The 20,939-nt window shown below is 44.2% G+C and overlaps 1 protein-coding gene across 9 annotated transcripts in view; it reads left to right on the top strand.

Annotated features, from left to right (window-relative positions):
• Nucleotides 1-20,939, top strand: part of ATG13 (autophagy related 13) — a 1,946,514-nt gene that overhangs the window by 1,186,918 nt on the left and 738,657 nt on the right. For all 9 annotated transcript variants that reach the window (XM_069623214.1, XM_069623211.1, XM_069623215.1 and 6 more), the window contains one exon: nucleotides 20,438-20,531. In XM_069623214.1, coding sequence (XP_069479315.1) covers nucleotides 20,438-20,531 — 94 coding nt within the window. The remainder of the gene's footprint in view (nucleotides 1-20,437; nucleotides 20,532-20,939) is intronic.

Genomic DNA, 20,939 nt, shown 5'->3' with positions numbered 1-20,939 from the left:
TCGAAGGGGGGAAGAAGATTGACACCAGAACGCATAGAAAGCATCTCTGATATGCCTATTCCAAACACGCAAAAGGAAGTCAGGACTTTAATTGGCATGGCTTCATATTGTAGGAAGTGGATTGCTAATTTTTCTATGATTGTGAAACCCATAGTGGCATTGACAAAGAAGGATGTTACTGTACCTTTGCTATGGAACATGGAGTGTCAAAAAGCATTTGACCTGCTCAGAGCTGCGTTATGCTCAGCTCCGGTTTTGGGCACGCCAAATTATGAGAAGTGTTTTATGTTGTTTGTACATGAGAATGATGATTGTGCTTTGGCTGTTTTCACTCAGGAACATGGGGGCAGAAATACACCATGTGGTTATTTCTCTTCCACACTGGATCCTGTTGCATGTGCTTTGCCACGTTGCTTGCGAGCTGTTGCTTCAGCTGCCGCGTCAGTAAAACAAACCGAGGGGGATGGTTTTAGGTCACTCTTTAACCATGATGGTACCAAATTCAGTAGACGTTTTTTTAAATAGAACGCAGACGCAACGTTTCACATCTGCACGACTAACTAGGTATGAAATAATCCTATTTGCACCGCATATTCAAATTAAGAGATGTAGCGCTTTAAATCCGGCTGAGTTACTGCCCCCTCCCAGTGAAAAAGGGAGTGAGAAACAATTATCACATGATTGCTTAATTATTACTGAGCAAGAGACAAAAGGAAGAATTGATTTAACCAATACACCCCTGAAAGAGCCAGATGGAGAACTGTTTTGTGACGGCTCTTGTTTTAAATTGGCAAATGGCACACCAACTGCTGCTTACGCCATTACCACACTAGAAAGCATTGTAGAGAGCAAACGAATCCCATATAACTCAGCAAAAGCTGAGGAAATAATAGCGTTGACCAGAGCCTGTGAAATTTCTGAAAACATGAGTGTAAACATGTACACTGATAGCCAATACGCCTTTGGGGTGGTCCACAATTTTGGCCGAATATGGGCTGAAAGGGGATTTCTGACATCACATGGAACTTAGATCCAACATGGTACTTGGATAGTGAGACTGTTGTCAGCACTTGCGCTTCCCAAGCAGTTAGCAATAATGAAATGTGACGCACATAAAAAATAATGTGTAATGTAGGAAAGGGAAACGCATTTGCAGGCCGAATTACGAAACAAACTGCCACTGATTTGTACACAAATATTTATGTTTAAACAATAGAGAGAGTGTCCTGCATGATAGAGAATGGAATTGAGACAGTGAGATACAAGTAGAAGCTACTCCTGAGGAAATAAAACAGTGGTCCGAGGGTCCAGCAGAATTGGATCCTGAGGGTTGTTGGATGGACAAAGAAAATAATAGATGGATTTGCCAAATGCATACGTTATGGAATGGCTACCATGGCCCATAGTCCAACACACATGTGCGAGAAAGATGTCTCAGCACCTTGATTCTGTATGGTGCAATGGTAATATTAAGAAAACTGCAGAGAGATTGGTTCAGAATTTCATGACTTGCTTACAGCATAACATTGGAAAAGGGACAGTGACACCAGTAGGAAGTTTTGGTCCTCCCTCTATGCCATTTGAGGCCATCCATTTTGACTTCATAGAAATGGAGAGATGCCACAACTATAAATATGTCCTTGTAGTGGTCTGTGCGTTTAGTAAATGGGTGGAGGCCTACCCCCTGAAAGATTGTTCAGCTATGTCAACCGCAAAATCCATGTTAAAGGAGTATTTTCCAAGTTCGGGCTGCCCCGTGTCATATTGTCAGACAATGGCCCACATTTTATAGCTGCCGTGATATTACAAATTTGTGCAGGTCTCCGAATCAATAAACGATTCCATCCAGCTAGACACCCGATGAGTGCCGGTCTGGTAGAACGGCAAAACGGTATCTTGAAAAATAAGTTTGCCAACAAATGTGCCGAAAGCAATTTGAAATGGCCAGATGCATTACCACTGGCTTTGTGTATGCGCACGTCTGTGCAGGCAAGGACCGGTCCCTCACCATGCAAAATAGTTATGGGGAGAACAGTCAGTGTCTGGAATGTGCCACGTCCGAGATCACTGAAGGATGTTGAATATCCATTACTCTCTGACTATTGTAGACAATTGACTCAAAACTTGCATTTGATTCATCAGCAGGTGCAGGAGGCTCTTCCTGTCAGATATACGGGCCCAGGACATTGTCTGCAACCTGGAGATTGGGCCCTCCTGAAAAACTTTGAAAGAAAATCTTCGCTTGCACCACGTTGGAAGGGACCGTACCAGGTGCTTCTGGCCACGCAGAATGAAGTTCGAGTGAATGGTTCAAAGCACTGGATCCACGCGACGCACATGAAAAGAATCCTGTTTCCTTTGCCACGTGAGAAAGAGACCGATAATCCTGACGTGCAGAGGAAACCAGCCCTGATCGATCACAAAGACATTGCCGAAATTCAGCCGGAACTACTTCCTAAGTCCGAGAAGGGGCCTTGGGAGATTGCAACAAAGATTGAAACATCAGGTTTACCTCAACTTTGCTCACCTACTGAATCATCATCACTGATTGTATCACAGATTGGCACTGTTTCTGCATCTGCTGCAAACGACAGTGCCTTGTTCATTGATCACACTGTACCTGAAGCTTTAAGGTACAATCTGCATCCACGAAATCGGAAGTAATCAACAGCCTTTGTTCCTAGCTCACGGACGGAGCTGGAAACCGAGGCATAGGGAAAGAGAGCATATGAGCTGTATCAGATGAGCGCACTGACAAGCGATTTCCCGGTGCCATCTTTGAAAGTGAAGGGCTTTGCAACCTAGCGTAAACAAGCAGGGGCAAAGTGTACCGGCACTATGAAAAATTGATATTCATACTTGCTCCTGCCTTTTTGGAGCTGTTGAGGTAAACACACCAGCTTGCTACCATCTTAAAGCAGGCTGAACTGAACTTGTTTGAACTTTGCTGACAGCACGTGTGTTGCTGTGGAGAACTTTTCTGACGGAATCTGAGAAACTTTTCTTGAAATAAACTTTGTAGATCATGCCTGTATTCACTCCTGCTGCCGCCTGCACTGATGTTGCCATTGATAGAACAATAGACACTAACATTGGATCCGCTCCAAGAAAGACTTAGTCTACAAAGACCAGACTGCTCCTGATCGTTATATCTATCTATATTGTATTTGTACTAATCCCAATGTTTTGGTACTTGGAAACTATGCATTCCATGAACACCATATTGCCAACTGTCAATGCTCCAACTATGAATACCCCCGCCTATGTGCTTTCTTACACTTGTCCTCACGAGATGTAAAACACAGAAAAGGTTATGTTAATATTACACTATTATTGAAAATGAATATGACCCATGCTATCTTGAATAGATCCAATTGTTGGGTGTGTTCGCATTTACCCCAGCACGTGGGAAAGAGGAATGGGTTGGTATGTACAACCTCTACATCTTCTTACTGCCTGTTATGCATCATTAGGAGCTCTGTTTTTTGGAAGATAGAATGATAGTGTCACTGGAAACTTTGATGAAATGAACATAAATGAATTTGAAAGATTGGTATTAACACCACTGTGTTGTTTCGTGTTTGCAAATAAGAGCAAAATGAACACTTTATCGACCAGTCCCATTGATAGACCCTCTAGGCCTTACCAGTCCCTAATAACTGTCAAATGGCTCCAGTTGGTAACAAAGATGTCATGCACCCCTCCTATACTAATAATCATAGTCCACATTCTGTTCAATTTTGCTTATGGAAAAAAGGGTCCCACCCAGTGGGAATATTTACTAGATGCATGAACACTGCTGTACTTGAACACGAAGAGAAACATTATATATAGGAGGTTCTGTCTATTTTGTGTGTGGAGATCAAGCTTATCCATGGTTACCTAGAAATTGGGAAGGTACCTGTTACTTGGGGATATTATTACCTGGTGTGTTCCTCACCAAAACTTCTGAAATAGCAAGAATATCTAGATCTTATGAATAAAAAAATAAACATTTTAAAAAAAGAAATATCTAGATCTCGGCCACAATGAGATGATACTGCTGGACACATTTTTGGAGACATAGCAAAATCCTTTATACCTTTTTGGGGACAGGCAATAAACTCAATATTAGAAAACTGTCCATAGTGTTGGAAAAAAACAATTAATGGAACCACTGACATACTTTACAACATGACACTGGAACAAAAATCAATCAGGCTAGTTGCACTTCAAAATAGAATGGTTCTTGACATTATTTTGGCTGATCGTGGAGGTGTATGCAAATTAGTGGGATCAGCATGCTGCGTCTTTGTAAGTGACTCCTCCCCTACAATATTTGAAGCAATTAAGAAATTACACGTCCTAAGTTCTGCAATTCATGTTCCCACAGGTGGCTGGAATTTAAACGTAAGTTCATGGTTCTGGGAACTGCTACAATCCTGGGGATGGACACTAATTGCGATTTTTGTTATGATATTCAGTATTTTCATATTCTGCTGTTGCTGCATACAATGTTTGCCAGCCATTTGCTCCACAATTACAAGTGAATGTGTACAGACCATTAGTACAAAAATGGTGAAGCCCACACCTCATATGATAAATGGGGGTCTCAAACATGAAAATGAAATAATCAAAGAGTTTGTCAATCAATATTTCTGATGAGGATGGTGATAGTGACATGGGCAGTTCGGAAGGTGACACATGGTCTGATGAAGACGCAATGTTTGGATTATGCTATTTTCTTAAGGCCAAAAGGAGGGTTTGTTATACGGAGTATGCAAATGCATAGCACGTATGATATGAATAGTATGTTGGCCAGAAGCAAATCGCATCATGTGACAAACATTGTAAACCGTGAAACCTGAATGTGACCATTGGGAGTCCATTTTGTAAATGCTGGCCATTTTCTGTAACGCTTTGCAAATATATTCTATGCTTCAAATCAACACACGGAGCGAGGCCACAGCTTGAACTCTGAAATACTAAAGTAGACAGGAATGTAGAGCCGTACAGAAATACATTGTTTTCCTCTCTTGGAGGCCTTGAAGCTGTGCAGAGAGCTGTGCCTAATCAGTAGCCCAGGTGCCGGTTTGTCTTGCAAACTCTGTTGTAAAAGGCAGTTAAATGTGAATTATATGCAACTAACGGTGCTCTTTCACGGAGGATGGTATTTTTCTCTGCTTTAGAACTGTCTGACCCTTAACTCATGAGCCGCAGCAAACAGATAACGTTGTTTGGAATGTCTCCCTGCTAGAGCATGATATCCTCCCCTGCGCCAGTGCCCCGTGTTCCCCATAACAGAACACTGTCTCTGCAGCCTCTGCTAGAATACTAATGTTTAGACTGAATGAAGACTTGTCAATAACTGTCAATTACTGAACCCTAGCTTGTTCGTCATGTATAAGGACAGGCCGAACGGTATTGTAAAGGATGATGTATTAAGTATATATATGACTGCTTTTGGCACTGCTTGCGCTCTCTCTCACGGTGTCTGGGAACACATGTCGTGAGGCGTTGAGACCCAGTCGGCCAACTGAGATACTCTATGAATAAACCAGACTTGTTTGGAATTTGAACCTCATGACTGGCGTGTCATTTAGTATATAGTTATTGTGCCTTTATTCCATATATGGTTTAACACTATGTTAATATTTTTCATGTATAAATGCACGTGTTACCTAGTGTTCATGTTGACTGCATATTTGCTTCGTGTGTACTTGTGCCAACTTCACTATTTGATTATATCCATCTCCTGCGCTATCTGCCTGGGATGAGGGCGGCATGGTTGCCTTCGTGAGTAACGTTTCTTACCTGTGCAATATTGAACTGGGGGAAGGGCAGAAGCTATGGGTTACTTACTCATCTATCTCTCAACACTAGGATGTGTTGAAAACCTGGCACTCAGGGGGGAATAGTTTGATTATTCTGATAATATATTATCTGAGAATGCAATCGCGGCACAGAGGATTGTTCCTGTACAGGCGTCAACATGTTCTATGACTGTTACCATAAGACTATGAAATGCATTGTTACTTGTACAGCACTTTGTGCCACAGTAAGGCCACCTCGCAAGTCCTTCGGCCACCACCAGTGCACCCAAAGATCAGCACTTATTGGCCCCTCAGCCAGACCGCCAGCTTGCATGGAGTTAATGGGCTTTAAATGAAAGTGAGTGTGTTCTGGGCAACTTGAACACCAGGATATACTTTTAATAACATAAGTTGGAAGTGGTTGTATGTCAGAAATACACATTTGCCATGTTTGTTACCTCCTGAAAAATTATCAAAAATCTGTTTTAATTTTGGCAAAATTATGCTTTTTTACTTTACCAAGTTTTTATACTGCACAGAATCACCACCTTAGTAGTGTGAGGGTTTAGGCTTGGCCTTTTGTGCCCAATGTTTAGCTTTGAGCTCAGCATGTGAAAACCATGCACAAGAAAACATGAGAGTAAAGCCCTTCTGCTTGCTCCTCTGGGCCCCAAACGTCCACAAACTATAGACTGGAAGGCTGGGAGGTACTATGAGCACTTTTAAAGCAGGATTGGTTTTGATCTGTGGCTTCTCTGGCAGTAAAGCCCTAGACTGGGCTTCCTAGAAGTTCTTGGGCCAACTAGGAGCTTTACGGGGATGGTTATAGTGGTGTGTGATGCGGGACTCCTCTTGGGCTGCGGCTGGACTCTTCTGAGAGTTAATTTGCATGCCGGCCACTGGAGAGTCATAACCCGATCATCAGCAGGCAGCATGTAGTAAGACGTTGCCACAAATCAGAGAGAAGGGAGCGCAGCAACACCATCTACGCACAGCAGTCAATGGAGCCACGCTGTGCTCCTGGAAGAGGGCGGCGATCATGCACAGCCGTCAATGAACCCCCTAGACCACTGGGATATTTCTTGATGCATGCCAGCCCTCTAAGTTCCTTTAACTCAAGGGTGCCAGGAACCGGAGGCCCTAACATGAACAAGAACGTTCCACATAATGCCAGTGCCATGGTTGTTATGCCATGGACCTACACAAACTTAGTGGGCTGGGCTTAGGCAGCTACCTATAACCTTAGTGCATACCACAATTCAGGTGGCCAGGGCCAGATAACCAATCCGGGGGGGGGGATTAAAAGGACCAGAGGAAGTAGGAAGTGTGGGTTATTCGCGTGAGATCAGAGGAGGAGGCGTTTTAAGACCAAGAGACCAGCAGAAAGGAAGTGAGATATTGGCTAGTGAGTGTAAGTGTTACTGCAGTGTGAGTGTGTGTGTGTGTGTCTGTGTGTGTTAGTGTGGCGAGTGTTAAAACAGTTAAATTAGGAAGTGACTGTGAAGTGTCTGAGTGAAAGAAGGGTGTCTAAGTAGCAGTGTGGAAGAGGGAGTAGCAGTGCAGAGGAGGGAGTAGTAGTGTGGAGGGAGTTGTAAGAACAGAGAATAAGTATTGGCATCAAAGTGTGGAGGCAAATAACAGAAGGAGTGAGAGACTTTGGTAGAACATGAGTGGAGAGGTGGATGAAGATGAGGGAGGAGAGTAGAAGCAAGGACCAGGAGAAGAGTGAATGCGGATGGTAGACGAAGCCTGACTCAAACAGGGCACCTGCAAGAGACATTCCCTATCCATGTAGAACCTCTAGCCATTGGTTGAAGTTGGGATGTCCGTGAGGGAAAATAGTGAGAAAAGGCCCAATGGAATCATCCAAATTGTCTGATAAAAAATGACTGAATGCGTGATTTGAAAATTCCGAATGGCGAAATGTTCAACCAGATCACGCATTCGGTGCTGAGGGCTGCGGGGGTGTCCGCCGCACCCTTGCTAACTATATTGTGAGCGGGGATGCGGGGGTGTCCCCTGCAGTCATCTCCCCACCCCCAAAAAAAGGAAAGAAAAGGAGCCTGCAGCGCCGGTTCCCGATCTCAGAAGTGAAAGGAAACCGGACACAAGGTAAGTAAGGGTGTGGGAGTGTGGGGGTGTGGGTGGAGGTGGGGGCAGGAGCCAACTTGTAAATGTTCAGGGGAGAAACAACCAAAGATTATTTAGAAAAAATAATCTTCAATCTTTTCTCCCTCCAACATTTGGATTGCGGGCTTTTAACCCCGATCCAGGACCAAGGTCTTTAGTTTAAAATCTCATTTCATGTAGGTATTAGCATACAGAGGGAGAAACAATAGTTCTATACCTATACTAATCTGTGTCTAAGCACGTTTGTGGTTGGGAAGAAGTGATTTGAGACAAGAGAAAGAGGGGGAAGGCCTGGGGGCCCATTGATATTTCAATAAAACCCCTTGAACTGCTCCTGATAGTTGGAGTGATTGTTGTGTCTTCTACAGCAAATTAGTGGGATTCAAACCCACACCTCCAATTGGAGAACGCCTATCAACTGGTGAGAACCCATCTGCAGGAAGCACTGAGCCAACAAACAAAATCATACAATGGTGACTCCAGGCTACATACTTTTCCAGTGGATGTCCAGGTAATGGCCCTGTTGCCTATTACACAGTGCAATATGCTAGCAAGTTGGCACAGACCATTGTGACAAGGCAAGTACTCTGGCATTGTCAAGAGTGGGTGAGAGTCCCTCTCAGCTAATGGTTGGAGGTCTATGGACCATATCAGAGCCTGTATTAAATCAGGTGGCATTAGAAGAGAAGACCCAATGTCCTCGCCCTCCCCCGTGTTGCCAGTATGTCTTATTGCAGACCACTCTCCAGCCTTTCCTCCTTTAGCAGATTTGTGTCTTTCTCTTAATGTCGTAGCTCCACTGTCTAAAGTAAAGCCACAAGCAGCAAAGAGACTCGCGATACCAGTTTATGCTATTGAGATGACCTGCAAATTGAGAGAGCCCAGCTGAACGGAAAAGCCAAAGAAGTGCTGCCTGCGAGCACACTAAGAGATGCTTGTGCTGCATGACAAAGAGAATGAGAAGCCACATCCATACGTAGCAGCACAGAAAATCTGAGCTGCAGAGCAGAGAAGCTCACCCATCCGCACAGAGGCTCCTTAGAACACCCGGGACAAATAGGGGAGACAGGCCCACCCTCCTCTAATTAACTTATCAAGAGACCCACACAAACCCAGGTTGCTGAACATGAACTCATTCATTACTTTACTTTAAACATTCATAATGCACACCACATGAACTGGAGGCTTAAGGGCGCTAGCCAACCTGGCATCTTACCAAAACATCAAAACCATTTTACTGCGAATCCCATAAAATGGGATTTTTAACATCAAATTTAACTGAAATTATAGGTGGGGTCGGAGGGGTCTAAATTATGGTTGGGGGAATGCCCCCTGCTTACATTGGCGCAGAAATGGGTTAAAGGAATAATGTATTCGATGTTATGGAGCTCGTAGTAAAGGGTTTGATGTTTTGAGGTAGATCATCATCCTTATGTGGCAAGACCATGCAGAGTAAAAGGGCAGAGCTTAGCCCCCTTCCTATGACTTTCTGATGCACACACAAGTCCCTTGTGGGAAGACGGGGCCAGCCATCCAATATTGGGCGGAGAAGGGGGGCTGTAAACAGGGAACAGTAAGCAGGAATTGTAGGACCTTCGGGTTGAGGTCAGAAGTGGAGGGTGACCAGGTGATCTGTAGGTGGAACGAAGGAGTGGCGGCTTGTGCAGAAGATTGGTGGAGCAGGTGAGGTATTGGTTTAGGAGTGAAAGTGTTTCTGAAGTTTGAATGTGAGGGTTTGTGCGAGTAGTAGAGTGGAGGAGGAAGTAGTTTGGAGGTGGGAGTAGTAGTGTGGAGGATGGATTAGGGGTGTGGATGAGGGAATAGTAGCATGGCGGAGTGAGGAAGGGAGTAGTATTACCATCAAAGCTTGGAGGTGAGAACCTAGAGGAATTCAGCATCGTAAAGCCAGTTAAAGGGAAGAGGGTGAGGTAGAGAGCATAGAAGCAGAGACATGTGTTGCTTGTTGGAACCAACCTGAATCCAGCAGGGCGATTGCAAGGCACTGTCCCAAAGTCTGGTTAGAACAATTACTTTGGCTTGAGTAGGGACCGTTATGACGTTCCTGAGGGAGTTTCGATTGCCGGCATTTAGATCATCCTGGTAGCACCAGATATGGTTAAGACAGTAGGGGCCAACAAAAAATAGCACTAACCAGGGATTACGACTGGCTGAGTTAGGGGTGAGGGTCATATCAAGACAAGGGAGTGGGATGGCCCTAGTACACACAAAAAGAATAAAAACCTTTGAACCAGATCTTCGACTCAGTGGTTCTTATGCCATCTGTGACACCACATACCATAACCGAAATGGTCTCCCCAGGAATATACAAAGTACAGCAAGCTGACCGGCGTAAGCCCTCACAACTGTGTCATATAAACAAGCGCAAGAGCTGGAAGGAAAACAGCAACCCGCAACTACATGCAGTGTATGCTAATAATACCAGGAAGACACCATTATCCATTGTTAGGAAAGATTTTCTTTTTTGCACCTTTCCCTCCATAAATTCATATGGAACCCCCATTCTTTTTCCTTGTTTTGAACTCTGTCCTGACTTTTGGGAGGTCAGTAAAGCCTTCTGCTTTACTTCCCTCAGCTCTTTTGCTCATTCTTACAATGTTATATATCAACCTCACGAGGAAAATGTGATCAACTTCATATCAAGTACCCGTAATGGAGAATGGAAGGGAGTACTAAACGAAATGAGCGATGCAAGTGATTGAAGACCAAATATGCAAAACGTTTTAGAATATGTTTTATGATTGATTGGTTGTGGCCAAACAATCAGTGTGATGCTGTGTACCACCGAAAGGTATTATTAATGGTGCTTCAAGTTAATAGGGTGAGTGGGAAAACAAAATGAAGAAGTACCTGAGTAATATATTAGGGATGAAACGTGCATGTGGGCGTATATTGTAGTGGTTTTATGAATTTGTTATGAGACAATTATATGGATATGTATATTTGGTCATTTTAATATTGCAGCGCTAATAAGGTATTTGTTTCTGAGCACTTGGATGGATTATGTTTAAGCACAGCACTCACCTTACACTCTCACATTTCTATCTCCTTGCCCTGTATGAACATAGGTTGTACAAGAATAGGAGATTTGTTTCCAACTGAAATAATGTATAGGATGAAATAAATAAAATAAATGTCTTTTAAGTCCAGAATACACGAATAATCTTTGGTTTAAATAATTTTAGCTGTTGAAGTGTATTCTGAAACGCAGCTCCCATATTTTTGATAGGTGGTCTTTAAGACTATCAGTACTGAGAGAGACTGTCTCTCTTTATGGATTCTTGTATTACAATTGCACACATCACCTTACAGTGAAGTGCAGTTAGGATACTTTGAATCCTTATAACTTTTTATGTAATTACTTTTTAGTTCCCTTGACAATGTGACTAAGACAAGCTGGAGGAAGCGGTTTAATTTTGGCTGTTTTTGTGATCTTATTCTCGTGTAATTTTGCATTCACTGTGAATGGCTGCTAAAGTTGAGTAGCACGCTAAAATGGCCGTGCCACAGATTTTTTGCCATATTGCTATTTGGTCTTCTTCCTGCCTTCTCCAGTTAGGAAATGCCTTATATGGAAAACCTTTTCCTGGGGAAAGCTGCTTCTTTCACTTGCAAGGGGATTTTGTGCATGTTTGTGAGCCAGAACAGGGAGTTGAGACTGTCTGGTCCCAGGCCACATCATCTGGCGCTCAAATGTTTGTGGCTGGACAGATATGATGACCAGTGACAACCCAGGGCTGTTTGGATGTTGTAGAGCCTTACCACTGGTTGGCTTGGACTTGCTCCCAGCCTGAATCTTGGATAAAAGGAGGGCTTCTGAAACTGTTTATCAGATCATCGTTGGGACGAATACTTCTGAGTTAGAGCATCCAACTGATGACCCGAGTAGGACTCCTGCAGCTCACCAGCATTGGCTCCAGTGATTGGCCCGGTGAAGCCCTGCTCCTCTGCCAGATCTCATAAGACCCTTATTGGTGCTTCAACCCTTGGATCGGTGGGAACAACCAGACTCAACCCTTGCTCGAGGGTCGTGCCTTCTGACCCTTTGGCAGCATCACTGGACCAACCAGTGGACTGGCCAGCTCTCTTGGGCTGCCTCGCCTGCGGCCCTCGTTGTTCCGGGTAGTGCCTTGGAACTTTGCACATCTTCAGCTTGTCCCACAAGTCACCTGTCCTCACCTTTTTAGCCGTCTCACTTCAAGGGAGGCTGTGCTGTGACTGCTTCTGTGTTGGCCATTGTAAGATCGCCTCTCGCCGCCTGACCGTGGTGACCTTTGTTGGAACACTCCTTCAATCCTGTGAGGTGTTCTGATGGGGTCTGCACCGCAGAAGTCTACATCTTTCTTCGTTTTGGTTCTTCTTCTGGAAGCTGACTGGAACTGTTTGCTGTGCAATGCGACCGACTTCCGATATGGAAAGTGACCGCTGCACCCATGACCTCTTGACCTTTCTTACCCAAAACAAGTGCAGAAGATTGTGTCCACAATGGAATCCAGAAAACCTGCAGTGTTATCTATATCAGAGTCAGGGGGGTTAATTTAACATACCTGTTTCTGTCTCCCCCTGTCCTCCATATGGTAACATTCGACGTAACGTCTTCAGCCCTAACCCTTTCTGACCTAGCCCCTGGTCGTTGAACCTGGGTTAAGGGTCCTTTCCTAGATTGTACCTGGTGAATAGGATAGAGTGGGGTAAAAACCTGTTTTTAAGCACTTTCCAAAGTACCGCCACAGCCATCTGCATCATTTCTGAATACCTTACCTGAAGCGGAGATATATTGGAAAGTGTGACGTTTTAGGGTTGGATTTCATAAAATTGAGACAAGCTATACTTGGGCGTATTCTGACTGCTACCCTATTTATATTGCTAACTAATTCATATGCAACTCTATTCTCCTAATGGTGAATGTGTATATAGGTGTATAAGGTTTTCTGTGGCAATACTTACCTGTGGTTTTTATATTAATTTTATTTATTTATGAAAAACACAGGGAAAGCAATGCATTTTTGACCCAAAAACGCGTAACGAATTTACCATTGATAACAGAGCAAAGGACATGGGTCCTTTAAAATGGAGTGAGAGAATATGACTTGAAGTTCAGATGTTGCAGGGGAAAATGGAAACATAAGCCAGGGATGAGGACAGGACAGAATGACATAGGAACGGGATGGCGGAGGAAGTGCTGAATTAAGGATGGGGAGTGGCAATGGAAAACTGCTGTAGGGTTGTCTATGAAGGGTAGGGAGAGTGGAAAACAGGGTGATGCAGTAGCGTAGAGTGCTAGGCAACTTATCTTCAGAAAGGAGAGTTATGAGTTTGGATTCAAACAGTGCTAGGTTTGGAGTAGTGCAGAGAGGGAGAGGAAGAACATTCCAGAGTAGGGGAGTGAACAGAGAGAAGGCAGACAGGAGAGGGACCACAGGGTGCTCAAATGGTGGTAAGGAGGTGAGCTGAGGATGATCTTAACGAGCGAAGAGCAGAGTACAGGGTGAGATGAGCGGATAGGCAGGGTGGGGCGAGTCCATGGATAGTATATGCTTAGTGTATAACTAAAAGCTTAATAACTATTTTTGTATGAGTACTGTCTACACCCATTTTATTGGTGTTACTCAGTGTGGACTCATTTTAGCCCTAGACCACCCTCATACTTTTACTGAGACTAAGCCTTTACCACTCAGCTACCTTACCGTGATTGGGTTTTTGTTACTCTTTGTGTCTTCCATGTGTACCATAAATAGGGAGGCCTCCCAAAATCTTCCCACCAAGGGCTCCTTTTGTAAATCCAGGTTTATTTCAGATCATTAACATCCATAAAACCAATCACAGTAAAACATTTCATTAAATCACAAATAAAAATATAGTCTGTACATAATACTAAAACACAAAGCAGAATGAATAACAGCATCATACTGCATCATAAACCTTCCTTAGCAGCTCTAAATTGTTTCTTTAAAACTGCACAGCACCACCTTACATAATTGTTCTAAGCATAGCTCGTCTTCCCCATGCAAGACCAAATAGGACCGCAGGCTTGTCTGAGGAGAGCAAAAACAAATGTGCGGCTTGACATGACCTAAGCCCCCACTCACGTAAAAGTTTTACAAAAAATGTTGCCCTAAAATCATTGAATGATGGGCAAACCAAAATAAAATGGAATAGGGTCTCAAGCCCACCATACATACAATTATATTTTGAGCCACAGTCCCCACTGGCAAATAGTTCAACCTGTCTTTAGTCAAAAATGCTCTTTGCAAAGGTGTGGTTACTAAACGCATGTATACGGCCAAACTATTGTTAGGGGCTAGCGCTAAATAGGCACTGACATGAGTTTTTGACAGCATTTAGTCTTCCCTTAAAGACTCTTGGCCAACGTCTTTGGGAGACCACTCCACTGTCCCAGGTCACTGTAATAGGCTGCCCGTGAGCACTTACCCAACTAAGATTGTATATGCGCTAACCAACCAAACTTGCGGTTACTGTTTTGAGTAGTTTTTATTCATGATTAGATACTTAGTAAAGGGACTGTGAGCACCCGCCCATTATGAAGCCCACAATGCAATATGTCTTAAAAAACAGTATCTACGAGGAAGGACATGCCAGTTTGCAAATTCATTAAAACAAAAATTGGTGATGAAGGGGGAACCATAAGCAACCATACAACGGCACTGCGAGAAACAAATCGACTCTATCCACTGAGGTTCTCACCCACACCCTCCTCCCCCACCCCCACTCCTCATGAACCCGAGATCCTCAATTGTGCCCTCATTAATGCACGCTCCCTCTGCGCCCATGCCGTGGACATATAGGACCTCATACGAGACAAAGACCTTGACATTCTCAACATCACCGAAACGTGGTTGCATTACACAGCAGAGCCCACATGGTTATTCTACTTTCAGATCAGACAGACTTTCAAATCCTGGCAGAAGAGTAGTTATCTCCAAAGCCTCTCTGCCCATTAGAACCTCCACCCTCCCAATCCTGCCAGGCTATGAACTCTTGCTCACCAAAGTCGAACGTTGCCCCCAAACTACCTTTAACATTGTTCTCCTTTATCGCCAACCTATAAACCTCAGTTCACCAGACACTGACATCCCTCTTTTCCTCACACCACTCATTAAACCTAATACCAAACGTATTCTACTTGGTGACTTCAACCTTGGCTTCAATGACCCTATTGATCCAAAGGAAACTGCCCTCAGTACTACACTTCAAGAGATGAACTTCACCCAAGTCATCACCACCAACACTTAAAGGCCGAATCCTCAATTGGGTTACCATTCTCAACATGCTCATCTCGGTCACCACCATTGACCCCTCTGCCCTGGACAGACCACTCATTGATCCTATTCAAACTGACTCCTAAAGCTACTACAGCCACAAAATCACCAACCATCTCCCCATCACTGCAAGACACATCCGCAAACTCACCAAGGAACTGCTTGAACATACCATCGGTTCTGTCCTTGCATTACTGCTTGAGAGTGATGATACAGAAACTATCCTTTTCGCCTACAATGCTACGCTCCTGAACACACTCCACCTCCATGCACCCCTCAAAACTACACTGCAGAAAAACCGCAACAACCACAATTGGTTTACAGAGGAGCGAGTGACCCTCCACAGACAGAAAAGAGCCCAAGAACACCTGTGAAGAAAAATCCCTACCCAAACGCATAAAGACGCATTTCTTTCCACTACTAATACATACAAAGCTGTGATTGTTACTACCAAATCAAGCATTTACAACACAAGGATCAACAAAGTCAGATCCAATACTAGAGAACTCTTCAAAATGTTCAAGGAGCTTGAATCCCCAGCACTGCCTGTCGCCAGATTCCGTAAAGACAAAGCCTGGTGCTCTACAGTTCAATTTGCCCTCAGATAAAACCATCCTTAAAAAACCCCTGCTCTCGGTAAGGATTCACCTCCTCCCCACTCAGTGAACCACATCATGCCCACCACGCCATATTTCCACTTTTCACCTGTTACCCCACCTGACGGCCTATCCACTATCCATCGCCTAAAACCTTCCAACTGCAAATCCGACATCTGCCCGTCCCACCTCTTTAAGATGTGCGCAGACTCCCTTGCACCTATCATTGACAATTTCATCAATGCCTCATTCGCTTCCAGCTCAGTCCCCACAACCATCAAAGAAGTCTCAGTCACGCCCCTCTAAAAAAAAAAAACTTCCTTTGACCCCACCCCCCAACTAACTACTGCCCCATCACAACTGTACCATTTCTCATTAAAATCCTTGATCGAAACAACCTACACCCAACTCCAAACCTACTTGGAGGTCCACAACCGTCCATCACGTGCCAATCTGGCTTCAGACCAAGACATAGTATGTAGGCTGCTCTCCTTGACCTTAAGATCCAGCTGGATAGCGTACGTGACAGGATAACTTGCCATCCTTCTCATACTTGACCTATCTGCAGAATTTGATCTGACCATGACATCTGTCAGCACCTGACCTCTACCTTCAATCTCTCCAAATAAGCCGCCAGCTGGAACAACTCCTTTCTGAGCGGGTGATCCTCCAGGAACTTCGCTGGCTCTAAGCCACAGACCCGATCCCCCATCTCTTACCGGGTCCCACAAGGCTCATGTCTATCCCCCACACTATACAATATGTATACAAAGCCCTTATTTGATCCCCTTGACAGCCGTGGAATCCCTTACACAAACATTGCCAATGATATGCAAGTACTACCAAAACTCACTGATAACTACAGCCAAGACTCCACCAATATTAATCAGATCTATAGCATCATCCAAGCCTGGATGGCCAACCACCATCTCTGCTTGAGTGATAACGGGACAGAGCTCCTCATTCTAGGCTCCCACACCGACTGAAGCATCTGGACCCTGCCTTCGCCTTGTTCTCCATAAATGGCAATATCACTCCAGTATCTAGCCATATAAAAAAAATTGGGAGTCCACCTCGACTGATTTATCCATGCAAAAACATATCAATTCTCTTGTATCCTCTACAGCCTATTTAACAAAAAACTCATTAATCTCGGTAGAAAATGTCTGTCCTCTGACAACTGCCTCACGCTAGCCTGGGCTATTAGAGGTAGTCAATTGGATTGCTGCAATGCCATCCTTTCTGAAACCTCCCCAATAAATATTTAAAAAACTCCAACTTATCCAAAATAATGCCCTTTGGGCAGTCTGGCATATGAAGCTATCAGACCACATCTCTCATGTGAGGCACGAGGCCCACTGGATGCTATCAAATCCTGTATGAAATGTACAGTCCTGACTATCGCACACTGATGCATTCATAACACTGCACCAACCTATTTTAGCCAGCGCATCCACAAAATTCCCAAACCTCAATGCCTACACTCCTCCACCACCTCATTGCTTGCTACACCTAGATTCTCCAGAAAAAGACCAGGTGGAGCTAGCTTAATTGGTACAGCCCCCACTCTCTGGAACGTCCTACCGACATGTATCCAAGAAGAACCCTCATACCAAATCTTCTGCAAAAAACAAAGGGTGTTTTTAACAAATATGGCTAATGCTTTTCAGTCCATTTTACGACTGCATGACCAACATGTCTGTCGTACTATTTCATGTACTGTAACCCTATTTAGCGCTGTGATACTTACAGGTGTGGCCGCTATCAACAAATGTAATAAATAAATGATCTGAATATTCCGCTGTGGTTTGACTCATCCTGATACTTAATTTAGAGATCTGATATGATCTTGTTCAGGGGTCCTAGATACACACATAGTAAAACATGTATTGCTGTTAACACGCAGCCCCCATTCCCTCATATATTTGTCCTATTCACTGATCAGTGCCTGCAATGATCCAGGTGTTTTTTCCAGGAGAACTGCATCGTCAGTATTCTTAGGGTATTTACTCAGTGCAGACCTGGCTCCAGGAAGCAACAGAGCACTCTACAAGTCATAGGGGGAAGGACACAGTGAGGGAAGGAGAGGTACAAGTTAGTGGGCAGCTAACATGGGGGGGCATTTAATCAATAAGGGATCATCAGGGAAGGAGACTAGGGGGAGCAGATCACCTTGTCTCGGGTTAGGTGAAGAATGGAGGGTGTGTGTAGACCCTAGGTGTTAAGGAGGAGCCATTCCTTAAAGAGGAGGGTTTTAAGCTCCTTTCTGAAATGTATAAGTGAGGAGGTGTGTCTTGTGTTTGCAGGGAGGCGGTTACAGAATTTGGGGCATAGATGGAGAAGGCCTGGCTTCTGGTTCTTTCCTTCCTGCACAGATGGAGTTCAAGTCTGAACATGTTCTTACTTTTGGTCGATCTTATACCGCAGTTTCTCAGTGAGTTAGCTTGGGCATTTCAGGGTGACAGCCTTGTAGATGATACAGCAGGATTTAAAGATGACACGTGCTTGCAGTGCAGCATTGCAGTTTGATGCGGGTTGTGTGATGTATTTCAATTTGTGGGGAGTAACTATACGAGCTGGGCTACCCACCACCACAGAACATCAACAGGTAGCCAAGAAGGATTGAAGGTTACCATCTCTTCTCCCCAAAAACATTTTGGGTTCAGGGGATAATTAATCAGCTACACACTCCTCCAGAAAGGTTAGTTCATCTAAAACCCTATGAATCATCGCATCCTGAGTATGTTCCTGGTCTTGCTGCCATTCTCCTTTAAAGTCGAACACAGGGCTGGCTCAAACCAAGTGAATGCTTACTTTATTTTCCGATGTCCCAAGCCAGTTAGCAGACAGGCAGAGGATGAGGAGTTTGGGGAAAGGGTGAAGATGTTTGACAAGGCCTGTAGCTGGCCTTGTCAAGAGGGAGCAGATCCCCTCTCAGCCGGAGGTGGGAGGGCTACTACGAAGAAATGAAGAGCCAGTCCTACCCGCGAGGTCGACAGTGGTAGTTGAGAGGGACCCAATTCCTGCCCCTCCCCATTATGCCAGTCTGTATTTGATCAGTCCCCATTTGTCTCATGCTATACCTCCTCAAAAAGATGCTTGCCAGTCTTTGTATCTTCCCTAGTGAGAAACCATCTGAACAATGGGACAACAACCATCCCAGTGAGATCCTTGATCGATCATCACATGCTGTCCACGGAGACGCTGCGACCCGTCCACCATCAGGCAACAGCCCAGGTCGCTGTGAGATGCTGCTGTCAGAGCAGAGAGAAGGGGGCATAGCAACAACATCTACTCGCAGCAGTCAGTGGAGCCACACAGTGCTGCCGGATGAGGGTGGCGAGCAGGTACAGCACCAACGAATGCCCTAGACCACCAGGGGCTTTTTAACATGCCGCTATTCATCTCGTCCCTCATACTCACAGTTCTGGCTCTCTATTGACTGCCTGGTCCGGGATAAAGGGCACCCTTGACACGTCCCCTTCGTTGTGTATATAGGTTGAGTGACAAGGTAGTATTGTTTTAGACTGTTGAGTGAAGGGAGAACCGTTGAGATATTTGAGCGTTGTATTTAGGCGGGCAATGGGTCGATAAGAGTTGCAGTCTGCTTTTGGTTTACCCGGTTTAAGGAGTAGAACTCTCAGGCATTCTGCCATTGTCTGGGTCACTGCCTTAAAGGTTAGAAATGAGTTGAATAAACTAGTTCAGTTTGCAACAAGTTGGTTTGTTTGAAAGGGCTGTAGAAATGCTGTCGAAACATGCAGCTTTTTTTAGAGGGGAACTAAAACATGTATTTTATACCAAATAGGCATTAGTATGTTTATTTTTTACAGTTATTTCATATTCTTCATTTAAGGAGAGTTTTCTTACCTTTGTTTCGGGATCCCATACATGGGTGGAAATATTCATGATTTATGAATTCGAAGAAGGATACCCAGGATGAACATTTTTATTTACTGCAGGGTTCAGAATTGCTGGGAGCTGAGCTATTTAGCTCCTGCTCCTAGCCTGGTTAGATTGAAACCAACCAGCTACCAGGAGCTACTTTTGGATCGAAGGCCAACTGGTACTTAAACATGCATATGTGACCTTAACTTTCATTGTTTGAGAATGTTGGTAAAGAAGAATTAGGACACATCTAGTACACATTTAAACATAAGGGATCATATATAATGGGCAAAAAGCTACAATAGGCAGCTCATGTGGAGATTAGATTTGCAGTGCGCTCCAAAACTTGCTCCTGGTTCCCCAGCAGAAGATCCTGCCTGATGTGTGATGCCCAACACCGAGGAGCTGGTTTTAGCTCCTGCTCATCGAATCTTCATTTCAAACTCTCTAACAGATAAGTAACTATTCTATCACTTGCACGTACCAGTGTCTTGCCTTGAGTTGTCAATAGCAGCACTGTGACCAGTTATACATGCTATTAGTCCGGAGATCTGCAAGTAAGGCTACCTGTTCTGGTAATTAAGTATGTTAGTGTCCACCACCTTGGTCTTGATTTATTGTGAACACACTGAAAAGCATGTTTTTTGACCCATTCCACCAGAGTATAGCATGTTCTGTAAGCTGGGAAAGGTTTCTGTTTCATGTGCAATGTTTTCTCTTTCACCCTGTCTAGAGCTATGGCAGAGGATACAGTCACAACATATCCAATGGTGGAGGACTCTCAGGATGTGTGTACTACATCTTTTTCCACCTCCCCACCATCGCAGGTAAGAAGTTGACTTCCACAAGCTAATATTCCCCCTGTTCCTGAATCCACTTACCAACAGCTTTGGCACTCGCTCAGCTTCCTTGCAATCACTGTTGAGTTCCAGTTAAATTGGGTATGAAGCCTTCCAAAGGAACCCCTGAAGTGAAGTAATCAAAAAACAACATTGGTAACTAGCATACTCATTTAAACTGATCTTTTGAATTGACTATCCATGACTGATAAGGAGGACATTTGGGACTCCAACACTACAAGTTCTTATTTTGCATGAACAAGACAATGAATAGCAATGGGCAAAAGATCACATCATTGAAATGGTACACCATGCAGTTAATACACTTGCCAATTAAAATGAAAAATGTAAGGCCGTCTAACAACCGAGAAGAACTGCACACACCTCCCCCACTCA

Source organism: Ambystoma mexicanum, chromosome 11 (assembly GCF_040938575.1).
Source record: "Ambystoma mexicanum isolate Mex_15411 chromosome 11, UKY_AmexF1_1, whole genome shotgun sequence".
NCBI lineage: Eukaryota > Metazoa > Chordata > Amphibia > Caudata > Ambystomatidae > Ambystoma > Ambystoma mexicanum.
The sequence above is the reverse complement of the archived record's forward strand: the minus strand, read 5'-3'. Positions and strand labels throughout refer to the sequence as shown.